General features: G+C 45.9%; 1 protein-coding gene across 4 annotated transcripts in view; it reads right to left on the bottom strand.

Annotated features, from left to right (window-relative positions):
- Window positions 1-2,698: 2,698 nt before the first annotated feature.
- Window positions 2,699-12,176, bottom strand: part of ttn.1 (titin, tandem duplicate 1) — a 196,003-nt gene continuing 186,525 nt past the window's right edge. For all 4 annotated transcript variants that reach the window (XM_061792602.1, XM_061792600.1, XM_061792601.1 and 1 more), the window contains 8 exons: window positions 11,701-12,000; window positions 11,007-11,582; window positions 10,622-10,927; window positions 9,930-10,532; window positions 4,641-9,706; window positions 4,414-4,567; window positions 4,088-4,330; window positions 2,699-3,938 (listed from right to left, as the gene is read on the bottom strand). In XM_061792602.1, the coding sequence (XP_061648586.1) occupies window positions 3,646-3,938; window positions 4,088-4,330; window positions 4,414-4,567; window positions 4,641-9,706; window positions 9,930-10,532; window positions 10,622-10,927; window positions 11,007-11,582; window positions 11,701-12,000 (7,541 nt within the window). In that variant the 3' untranslated portion in view covers window positions 2,699-3,645. The remainder of the gene's footprint in view (window positions 3,939-4,087; window positions 4,331-4,413; window positions 4,568-4,640; window positions 9,707-9,929; window positions 10,533-10,621; window positions 10,928-11,006; window positions 11,583-11,700; window positions 12,001-12,176) is intronic.

The following is a 12,176-nucleotide window of genomic DNA, read 5'->3' on the forward strand; positions in this document are numbered from 1 at the left end:
CAAACAACATACAAAACACACTGAGGCATTTGACACGCACACCTGTCATGCAATAGTCCAGCTGGAAGCAGAGTTGTGTTGGGAAAAGACGCAAAGTCTGTTTATGACAGAACACCTTTATAGCCCCTCACTCTAAACATTTCAATAATCAACAATTAAGAGAAATGACAACTTCATATTGTGTCAGCTTTGTTGGTCACAATGTATGTAAGGAGAAGCTGCGGCAAGCATTTTCATACAAACCGTACAAACTTACATGCAGGTATTAATAAAACTTACTTTTAAGAGAGACACGTTGGAAGCAGCAGCAGACGCACATTTATCACACCATCAAGTCATTTTAATTTCCAAAGCTTATCTTTGTGACATGACGGAAAAACTGGCAACAAGCACACACTCGTGCAAACACCCGGCATTGCGGAATCATTGTTAACCCCATTAAATTACGTTCAAACAATCATTGATCAAATTAAATATACATGAGCTTTCTTTTTAAAACCCATATACACGTTGCAATCATATATTCAGAACAAGTTGATGATACAATTTCAAAAAGTTACACATTGTGCACAAACATTTTATCTTCATCAATAAGTGATTCATGAGTTGACTTAAGCTTTGGCTTTAAGCTTCAAATGGATAACGTGGTTACCATGGTAACACGTTGGCCCAGCGCATCAGTGGACACGGGAGCAGGAACGCCACAGCCATGGATCACATAGATGGGCGTGCATTTTCACATTATATATTTAATAGTTCATCACAAATAAAAAGTCATATTCTTCACCTAATTTGACGTAAACGCGTGTACACGTACATTTCCCCCATCAAGGAGTCTGTAAAGTGCGAGCCCAGACACAGTAAACTTGAAATGAACGCCACATTGCACACACCACTGGAGTGTGTCGCTCTACTTGGCACAACACCACAAAAGCCTTCGAAGGGAAAAAGGCAGCAGCGGACACTGGATGCAGAAACAGCACCCGACTACGGTGGAGCTTGGCAATGCTCGACCGTGAGCGGAAACAAGCATGTTCCTGCACGCGCTATCATTTAGTATGCCCCTCACAGCAAGCATCAGCTTAGACTAAACATGCTTATGCAAACTACCAATTTCCCCATTTGGCCAACTTGATTTCTTGATTGATCCTATCCTGTTTATGAACGCACGGGGGGGGGATGGTTGGGGGGGCCTGGGGGATTGTACAGCAAACCCACGAGAGCAAGACGATAAGAACAATTGGGAACTACTGGCAAAGCAAACATTCACATTGGTGCATTACATCTCGAGTCAGCTGATCATGAACCACCCCCGTGACCTCTTTAGTAGAGGTCACGACAAGCCAAACAAAGTCAAAACCGCTTGAGCACCTTGCATGTGCACATCATTATCAGTATTATTATCAGTAGTATTATTAACAGCTCAACGCACAAATACAGTCAATGTTTTTCTTTTCTGTTCAACGTCCAAGATTTCTGCACATCGGCTTCTGGTGTCATTGAAGGTTGCGTGATGTAGAAACAAGGTGTCCCCGAAAAGTCTCATTTCAGTCTGAAGGCGGTTTCCATCGTGTCGTTTCTAAAAGATGGCTGTACTCTGCTGCATGCAAGCAACATGAAGACACTGTTTATGACAAAATGACAGAATTGTAGGCTCTTTCATTAGCACAGCAGGCCAGTGGAGGAGCAATGCAAGTGACACCACTTCGAAAAATAAATGCACAGTAAGGAAACGCAAAACAGCTAATCCTTGCCACCTACGCCGCAGTCAGGACAGCGAGGGGGAGGCTCCGATTAATTCCCCTAACCCTAACCCCGAGAGAAGGAGGGATCGGTTTCATTACCGTAACCCTAACCTAACCTGCATAATGAATGAATAATGTGTGCAATTGGAAAGCGTCTTTGAGTATTGAAGGTGCTATAGGGTTTTAGGGTGTGGCACGTCTGGGGGTAAACAAGGGTGCATAGAATGGAAATCAGATCAGGCTGTGGGAGTGCGTTGCAAGCTAGCTCCCAGCAGGGTGCATGCGGAGGCCACAAAGAACAGACAATGCCTGAAAACATGAGATGCAAGACTGTGGAGACGGCGCCTGGATCCAGCGGCAAATGGTCATCATTTTGCAGAGCAATGATGGCGTCAGACGGGACCATGGACCAATCAGACGACAGCGATTCCATACTTCCTCTTTCAAACATTGTATAAGTCGGCGGCAAGAACAGATAACTTTGTTCAGTCTGCGCTTTCTCTGCTGAGGCTAGCATAAGCGTAGCTGCTGACCCAGAGCTCTGTCAAATGTATAGACTCCTCTGTCAGGAATAAATTGCTTGACTTTTAACACGTTATAATTTTAGTTCTTCCACCAAAACGAACACGCATGGAACCTCGAGTGTAATAGGTGATTATAAAAAACAAGGTTCTTTCACTTATTGGCTTGAGGATGCTTTTCATTGGCAAATGCCTGCTTCTGTCTCTCTTCACATCATTAGAATGTTTTCAGACACTTTTAATATGCACTTTAATTTTACATAGGCAGGCCAATGTTTTTAATATTTGTGTGTTAAATATTTTGTTTGGGGATGTTACATATTTGCGTGTGTGTGTGTGTGTGTGTGTGTGTCCGTGCGCATGTGTGTGTAGCGAATTGTAACATAACTGCATATTGTGGGATGTCCCCATGTGAGAGAAGTGGCCAGGATATGGTGCTGAAATCATGCTTTATTAAAACAAAAAGAATAAAACACTCAAGGAGGATGAATGAAAGAAAACAATTTTACCACAGCAGATGGACTCACTGTGGCTAAGAAGTTAACACTGACTATAGGTTACAGTACACACAAACACGCTCATGAGCAATCCTCCAGGAGATGGCGCTGCTTCTGCACAGCAGACTCTGCCGGGACGTTCTTTTCTGGCCAGGAGATGTTCATATATGGAAAGTCCAAGGGACCGTCCTATGCCAGAAGCGGCGCTCCTACGTCAAAGATGAGAGTGCAGGCCACTCACACTCTCAGCTGGTCATCAAATAAATTGGTGGTACAATGCAGTCGGTCAGAACGCAAGTCCATCGTGCTGCTTACGTGAGGGTGATGCAAGCAGCACTCAGGGTCTTACGTTTGCAGGAAATCATCATAGCGACACGTATCCAAAACAACAAGGTTTGTTTTTGGTGTTGAGTAAACTTCAGCAGGGAGACTCTCTACCTGCCGAGGCAATCTTAAAACGTCAACGTAGCGTTGAGGCACACAGTTTTAGTTTCTGCGTTTAGCAGGGTATTCGTTCCACACGGGACTTTCTCCTGTTCAACCGCATTTTGGTTTCCTTCTTTCACTTCATATTATTGTCAGAAATAACAATACATACATTCCCCATAACCGTCAAATCCGGCTATATACATTATGTACATGTGACTGCAAAAGTGTAATCAAATTTTCTAACAATTGGAGACTTGACTGTGGCAATCAATTAATGTCAAGTTTGGTACAAAAAAAAATAGTTCCTATGTACAAGAAAATAAATCTATCAATTCTTGTTGCTGATTCACTAAACAAAAGATTATTGAAATTGAGGGCGGGTGGTTCGGGGGCATATACCTCCAAGTTTTAACAATTTTCTTTTAAATTCTTTTTTTTTTCTATTTTTATTTTTTACATTGACTGGATGTGAACGTTGACAGTCGCAGAGGCAGAGCCGAGTTCGTTGGAAAGTCGTAGTGTGTACACTCCACCGTCGTTCTCCTTTACCATGGCAATCACCAGCGTGGAAACGTTAGCTGCGTTGTCTACGTAGTAACGCTTGTCCCCGTCGGGAAGCGTCTGGTCTGAGTGCAGCCACTGCACGGATGGGGCGGGGTCTCCAAAGAAGGCCCCCGTCACCGTCAGTGATTTTCCAACCGCGACGTTGATGTTCTCTGGAAGAGCTGTGATCTTCGGTGGTGCGCCTACAAAGAGCAGCGAGTTTAATGACACTTCTTTCCATCACCACAACGTTTTCCTGCTCTTAATAACTTCCATTACTGACTGAGGAACAAACACGATCGATTCGCTGATTTGCTTCCAAATGTGCTCGGATTTTTAACATCCACCTCACCTATTTTCATCCCACTAACGAGGCTCCTCTGTGAGGAGGAGAAGGAGGAGGAGGAGGAAGAGGCTTCCACATGTGATTGATCACGCATTTGCATTATTTGATTGCTAGTCTCAGACACACTCTCAATGGAGCTGAAAGTGGTGGCCTGCATAGACGATGACTTCATGTGAACGGAAGAGGCAGAGAAAGCTTCAGCTTTTTCTTCCACCCTTATCATTGTTTGTGTTGCGTCCTCAATACCACCTGCAAAAATGCAAAGTATACTTGACTCTTTTGAAAATATTCCTTACAATATTTTCTACAATGCTAAAGTACTAATCACTTACTGATGACATTGAGGGAGGACGTGGCGGAGCACTGGCCAAGCTGGTTTTTGGCCTTGATGGTGTATTTGCCGCTGTCTGCCAGCATTGCTTCACGTATCTCCAGAGTATACACACTGTTGGTCCAGTTCATTCTCACATTGGATGTGCCTGATAACTGCAAGAGAGAGAACGTTGAGGTGAACATTGTATCTAAGAGAGGTAAAGCAGAGACAAATACAAATACTCACAGTCAAGTTGTCTTTAAACCACTCCACGTCTGGGAAAGGCTCACCCGCAATCTCACAGGTGAAGTTCACATTTTGTCCCTCTTCCACGTTTTGGGATCGGGGTTGCACCAGGAAGTGAGGTGGCGTTCCACATTTGAGCTGCTCCAAGTCAACAGAAGAAGGTGACTTCTTTCCCACAGTTGGTGACATGACTCTTTTTGCTGATTTTATTTGACTGACAGATGGAGGCGGGGATTTTGCCGTGGGGGACTTCGGTGAGACTGGTGACTTGACCCTCAGAGGCATCTTGATTGGTTCGGGAGACTTGATTCTTTGTGGGGTTTTGACAGGTTCGGGGGACTTGCCTTCAGGAGAGGTGACTCTAGGCGAGACCACAATTCTCTGCTTGGACTCAGACTTGTGAATGTTCAGAGTAAAATAGGCTTCTTGTTTTCCACCAGCATTTTCCACAATTAAAGCATAGTTTCCTTCATCAGACGGATGAACAGAATAAATCTCCAAAGTGGAGCTGTACTGCGTAGAGACAATGTGGTGACGGCTAGAGGAACCCAGAGCTGCTCCCTCATGAAGCCACAATATGGAAGGTGCTGGGTCACCATCCACATCGCATGAGAATCTGACAAGCGCTCCCTCCTCAACACTCAGAGACTGTGGTTTGGTCAGGATCTTTGCTCGGACCATAGGCTTCGCCTTTTCCTTTTCAACAACGGCGATGGTTTTTGTCACCGTTCCAGCCGTCGTTTCCTTGACTGCTGCTGACGAGATGTGGTATACCTCCGTTTTGGTCATGTCTGGAAGATGGGAGGATGGCGGATACTCGTCGCGGTGGATGTAAGAGAGGGCAGCATATTCTGCTGCTACATCTAATGTGGCACTGTCTGAAGTCTCCCCTTTGACGTTCCTGCAGAACACAGAATATGTTCCTGCATCTTCAGTCACACAGTTGTTGATCTGGAGCGTCAGAAGTCCACTAATGTTGCTCATGTGGTGTTTGCTGCTCGGTTTAATCTCTTTTCCATTGTGAAACCACCTGACCTTGGGCTCAGGTTTGGCCTGGACATTCAGGGTGAAGTTTGTGTTCGAACGATAGGGAACACGATGAGATCGCAATCGGATGCTAATGTGTGGGATGTGGTCGAGGCTGAAAGGAGCCTGCGATGTCCTCTCCACAGATCTCCGCTCTGACCTGAGAGTCTGCTTTCTCTCCTCATACCTGGACAGAAAATCTACTCTGGGCAAAGCTGTCTCTGTTTTGACAACCTTTTCTGAGGAAGGAACTTTTCTCTCCATTTCAGGCGTCGGGAGCTTCTTAATGGGTTTAGGAATATATTCAGAAGCCAAAACTGTCAGATGCTCTGATTCAATATCCTCCACAGCTTTTGTGACAGTGATGACTGTTTCCTTTTTCAAATTTCGAGTCTTCTCCTCAAACTCCATGCGCTTGAGTTCACTCTTGTAGGAGGCGATTCTATGAGCCGTCATGTGAGGTCGGAGTAACTCCTGATCTTCTCTCTCCTCGTACACTCTTTGCTTCTGTCTGGGAGGTTTATATGTGGCTTTGTCATGGCGCTGCCGCAGTTCAACAAAGCTTGGGCCGGCTTCATATTTGGATGGAATTCGGTACGAATCATATCTTTGCAAGGCTTCTGTCTCCTCATCATCACTGTAGACTCTTACAGGTGATGAAGGGCGCAGTGATGATAGAGCGAAGCGAACGGGGCTGAGGCTGGGCGGAGAAGCAGAGTACCCGAGCTCCAGCTCTCCCTCCAGGCGAAGCCTCTCCTCCTCAGTTCTCTTCATGGACAGATACTCATTAACAGGCAGTAGCAGCTCCTCATCTGACAGGTCACCCAGTGACCTTCTCCTAATCCTGTGGTAGACATCTATCTCTGGAGAAGCTGCACGGTGCCTTGACGGCCTCACTGTCTCTAAATCATCCTGAGTCATGGATGGGATATGCCACTTTGGCTTGTACTGGTCTTTGATCCTGATAGGCACCTCATAGAACTGGTCCCACCTGGAGAGACGAATACGTTTCATCCTCTTCTGTTTGATTTTCTCCATGGGCTCTGGGAATTCATACTGATCCCTGAGCTTCTTGTACCACTTCATGTCCGAGAGTGGCTTGAAGTGTTTGATTTCGACATCCTCTTCGAGCACTGCTGGGTTCATGACACGTGGTGTGGGCACGTCGTATGGCATACGCAGTCTCTTCTCATCGGCCCGTTTTTTTCTCTCCTCTTTTTCTTTCTGCATTTCAGCCTCAGTCTTTTCGCTCTTTTTAGTCGTCACAGCAGGTTTAAACATGGTCGATGCTTCCCTGACAGCCTGTACTGCTGCAGGTGGTAATGGTATGACAACGGTGTCAGACAAAATCTGATGCAACCTCACCTTTTTGTCTAATTGCTCCTTTTGAGACACACTTTTCTGCTCCTTTTGGCTGGCTTCATAATCTCTCTTTACATGAGAAACACGTTCCACTTTTAGTGTTGCTTGGCAACTGGCAGATCCAGCAGAATTGGTTGCAGTTACTCTGTATACGCCAGAGTCTTCAGGTAATGTGTCTCTCACGTGAAAAATGAAATAATCCAAGCCTTCGTGGACAAGTTCAATCGATGGTCCAAAGGCTATGGGTGTGCCATCCTTTTCCCACTTCAGTGTGGGGTGGCCTGAAACTCGGATCTCAAAGCGAACGTTCTGGCCCTCCCTGCACTCAACGTTGGCAAGAAGACGTTTGAACATGGGCCTTAAGGTGAGATCTGCTGGTTTTGGTCGAGGAATCACAGTAAGACGGGCCTTACAGTTGTCGTCGCCGTACCTGTTGCGAGCTACAACGCTGTATTCGGCAACATCGTCATCATCAACGCTGTGGATAATAAGCTGATACAGGCCTTTGTCAATGATGAAGGTATACTTTTTGTCGTCCTCCCCAGGGATCAGCTTTTGTCCAGATTTGTGCCATGTGACACGGGGATCGGGGTGAACTGTGATGGTGACACTGAAACGCACATCTTCTCCAATGTATGCAGTATGGTTAACCAGAGGAAAGGTGAACTCTGGGGGCTTCTGAAGCATTCTGGCAGTGTCAATTCGACGCTTTGTTCTCTTGACCACACGGGTAGTGAAGAAGTCACGGTATGACCTGACACCTTTGACGAACAACTCTGCGTAGGCACTGTCCTCACCATACTCATTGACAACTTTGCATCTATACGTGCCATCATCAACTCTTGTCACATTGGTGATTGCGATCACAGCCAGGCCATCCTCATATTGGATTTTGTACTTGTCACTTGCTTCCAGTTGTCTGACGCCACAATACCAAGTGACTTCAGTGGTACTGTCATAGTTGTCAATATTGCAGATCAACTTCACACTGTCACCCTCGCCTGACACCGAGTGTCCGATCTGGCCTGCTACCGGTCCATGTTCAAATGGAGCAATCTTCACCTTGGCCATTAACACGCCACGCTGGGACCGAATTGAGCCACCACTGGCCACGCGAGCTGCAGACACCACAGTGCTCCATTCCTTCTTCACCATTGTCTGGTAGTATCGCTTGTGTCTGCTGCTCTGGATGGTTCTGGTGCTCAGATTTTCTGCCGGCGTGGACAGCCATGGATGTACCAGCGCCTCAGCAGCAGTCATACGATGTTTACGTTCCTTTGTCATTAAGCGGTCTGTGAAATCCAATGCTTCAACACTGACCTGCTTGAAGGACTCGTCATCATAGCTGTAGGCTGCGTTTGAAACGTTGTCGATCATCTGCTGGTTGGTTTCAGCTGTGAATGGATTTAGTCCACAGAGGAGCACATAAGATAGCACGCCAACTGACCACATGTCAGTCACAGTGCTAACCACATCACACTGGTGGATCTCAGGGGCAGCGTACTCAGCAGTGGTGTACTGGATCTTGATTTGATCTCCAGGCGTCAGGTGTCTAGACTGGCCCAACTCAATGATTTTTACGTTTGAGCTGGTTCTTGTTGTGTACACAATATTCTCAGGTCTGATATCAAAATGTCCATAGCTATGACTGTGCAGGAACTCAAGAGCTGAGCAGATCTGCCAAATATAATTGACAATTTCTCGCTCATTGAGCTCAAAATCTGCTGTGCTGAGACGTTCAAAGATGTCGACGCCTGAGATGAAGTCATAGATCATTACCAGCTCCTCTGGACTATCGAATGACTCGTGAAGAAGCAGGAAGTTTGTGTGCTTAGCCAGGTTCAGTGTGGCAATTTCCTTCTTGACGATTGTCTGATCAGCACCTCTGACTTTGACAAATTTGGCCATATAGGTCTTCTCAGAGCTGATGTTCACACAGCGGTGGACAATACCAAACTGACCTCTTCCCAGTTCCTCTGCAATAGCAAATTTGTTATGCAGATTCTTTGCATCAGAGTGTTGGGCTTTGCTTTTGGGAACACTTCCCATGTCGTCAACCTCCCTGTCATAGAGAAGAACTCTGGATTTGTCCTCCTTTGTCATGACAGGTCCGCTGGTCTCAGACGGGGCACTCTGCCCAAACTTGTTCTCAGCAATGACTCTAAACTGATAGCTGGTTCCTCCAAAAAGATTGATAACAGTGTAGCGGTTGTCACGAGATTGAGCAACTCGCTCCCACCTCTCAGCTGTGGTGGGGCACTTTTCAATAATGTAACTGATAACCTTGCTGCCACCATCATTTGCTGGGGCAACCCAGTTAAGTGTGGCAGAGTCTCGAGAGACATCGCTGGCTTTAATACCCCGCGGAGGATCAGGCACATCGGCCACATCCAGCTCAACTGTCTGCTGATCAATTCCAAATCTGTTTTTAGCACAGACAATGTAAAATCCAGCATCCTTCTTCTCCACGCCGTTGGGGAACACCAAAGAAGTGAATGATCGTGTGACAATGACCTGGTAGTGGCCATTGCTGTCGATAAGATCTTGTCCCTTCTGCCATGTGATGACAGGATCTGGTTTGCCACCAAAAGGTATCTTAATATTGACCATTTCTCCACGCAGGGCAGGAATTGCTTCTTTGTCCTTCAGGTTCTTGGGTAGGTGGATCTTTGCAGGAACTGATAAGAGAGAAAAAGTGATAGAAGAAGTGATAATACATAAAAAATTCTCTCTCTCTCTCGCTCTCTCTCTCTCTCTCTCTCTCTCTCTCTCTCTCTCTCTCTCTCTCTCTCTCTCTCTCTCTCTCTCTCTCTCTCTCTCTCTCTCTCTCTCTCTCTCTCTCTCTCTATATATATATATATATATACACACACACACACACACACAAATATATATTCTTACTTTCAACATCCAGAGAGATGGTGGCACAGATGGAACCTCCTTGGTTGGTGGCCCTGATCTGGTACACAGTAGAGTCTTCCTCATCAGCCTCAGTGACGACCAGTTGGTGGTAACCTCCCTTGAATTCTTGAATCTTGATCTTCTTTTCATCCGAATGGATCTCCTTTCCTCGTCTGAACCATTTGATCACTGGTTTGGGCTGACCTGTGATCTTACAGACAAGTGTAGCATTGCTCTTGTATTTGACACTTATGTTCCTCAGCTCCTCCTTAAAGGCAGGAGCTCGAACGTCAACAGCTGTGGTGGGAACAATGCAAGAGCTTTCCCCACTGTAGTCACTTTGTCCTCCAAGGTTCTCACACTTCACCCGGAATACATATTCAATGCCCTCTGACAAATGTTTGACAGAGAAGACTGTCTGTTTGATCTCATCTGTCATCACAGGTGTCCATTCGCCCCATTCCTTCTTATCCTTTTGTTTCTTCTCAAGGCAGTAGCTCTTAATTTTGGAGCCGCCGTCACTGAGTGGAGGCTTCCAGGAAACTACACAGGAGTCCTTGGTGATTCCAGAAACAACTATTGCCTGAGGCGGTGACGGTTTCTCTGTGGACGATAAAGGTTTTGTCAATAAATCAGTTGACATTGTGTGTTTGTATTATTTTGTTGAATATTGTCTTGTGGATAGAACAAACCCAATTGGCTCTTAATGAGGATAGGTGAGATGAGTTCAAGTGGCTCGCTGTTGCCGTAGCGATTCTGGGCATATACACGGAAGAAGTATCCAGCGCTGTCGGTAAGGTTGGGCACACGGCAAGATGTGCCATTAATGGACGATGACACCAATTCCCACTCGCTTCCTTCCTTGTCCTCCCGCTTCTCCACAATGTAGTTGGTAATCATGCAGCCTCCGTCGTCCTTGGGAGGCTTCCAGCTGATGATGACAGAGTTCTTAAGGAGGGCCTCCATAACGATGGGACCCTGAGGCATGTCAGGTTTGTCTGGAAACAAAGGGTTGATAATAACTAATAGCACGTTTCCAAAGGCACGCCTCACTGAGGTTTGATGACAAAAACATACCATAGATTTCAACACTGAATACGGTGTCAACCCTGCCAAAGTGGTTGTGCAGTCGGATCCTGTATTTTCCTCCATGGATTCTGCGCTGCACATTCTTGATAACGAGGTGCGTATAATACTCTGTGGTCTCAATATTGATGTCCTCTGAGTTCTCCAGTGTCTTTGCTTCTTGGAGCCACATAATCTTTGGCACAGGACGCCCAATGTACATAGCATGGATGCGCAGGGTTGTTCCCAGACCAGCATAGTAGGTGCTCTTCAATGGGTAGTCAGAGTGGAAGGATGGCGCAGCTTCCAGTACGAGAATTCCTGTCGTTTCTGCTTCTCCGGCATCATTGGTAGCCTTACAGGTGTACGCTCCCTCATCCTCTTGTTGGTCAGTCATGATAGAAACGGAGTGGTTACGGCCATCAGAGCTCATCTCGTATTTGCGGGACTCCACAATCTCCTTCCCCGCGTGGTACCACCTGATCTCAGGAACAGGTCTGCCAATTATCTGGCACTTCATTACAGCAGGCTGTCCCAGCTTTTCTGTTACTTCATCCATTTCCTTTCTCAGACTTGGTTTCGTTTCAACTATATGTATATATCAAGCAGACAAATACAAAAAAAGATGTCAATCGTGAACAGGTGGCTTAATTTTTTTGGACCAACTGTACAAATGATACTTAATACCAACTATCAGTATACGCACCACTCAGTTTCGTCTTGATGCAAGTGGCAGTCCGACGAGGTCTGCTTATTCCGGTCTCATTCTCAGCAAATACTCTGAACTCATACTCAGTAGCTTCAGCCAGACCACCCATGGTGAACTCCTGTTCTTTCAGCCTCTGTTTGTTGCATTTCTTCCAGCTACTTTCAGTGGACTTCCTGTATTCCACCCAATAACCCAGGACTTCTTTACCACCATCGCACTCTGGAGCTTGCCAGCAAATGGTGATCAAGTTGTTAGTCACTTTTGTTGTATCAATTTCACCTGGCTGGCTTGGCTTATCTGCAAGGTACGAACAAGCAAAACAAAATCACATCTATCTCTGGAAAAAAAAAGCAAGTTAGCAGAATGAGGGATTATACTTCTTTATACATATTAGAGGACATGTCTTTGAAAGTAAGTGGGAGAATGGTTAATAATCAAATTTATCCTTCTGACTTCCGTCAAAGATGATGACT

This window comes from Phyllopteryx taeniolatus, chromosome 12 (genome assembly GCF_024500385.1).
Source record: "Phyllopteryx taeniolatus isolate TA_2022b chromosome 12, UOR_Ptae_1.2, whole genome shotgun sequence".
Lineage (NCBI taxonomy): Eukaryota > Metazoa > Chordata > Actinopteri > Syngnathiformes > Syngnathidae > Phyllopteryx > Phyllopteryx taeniolatus.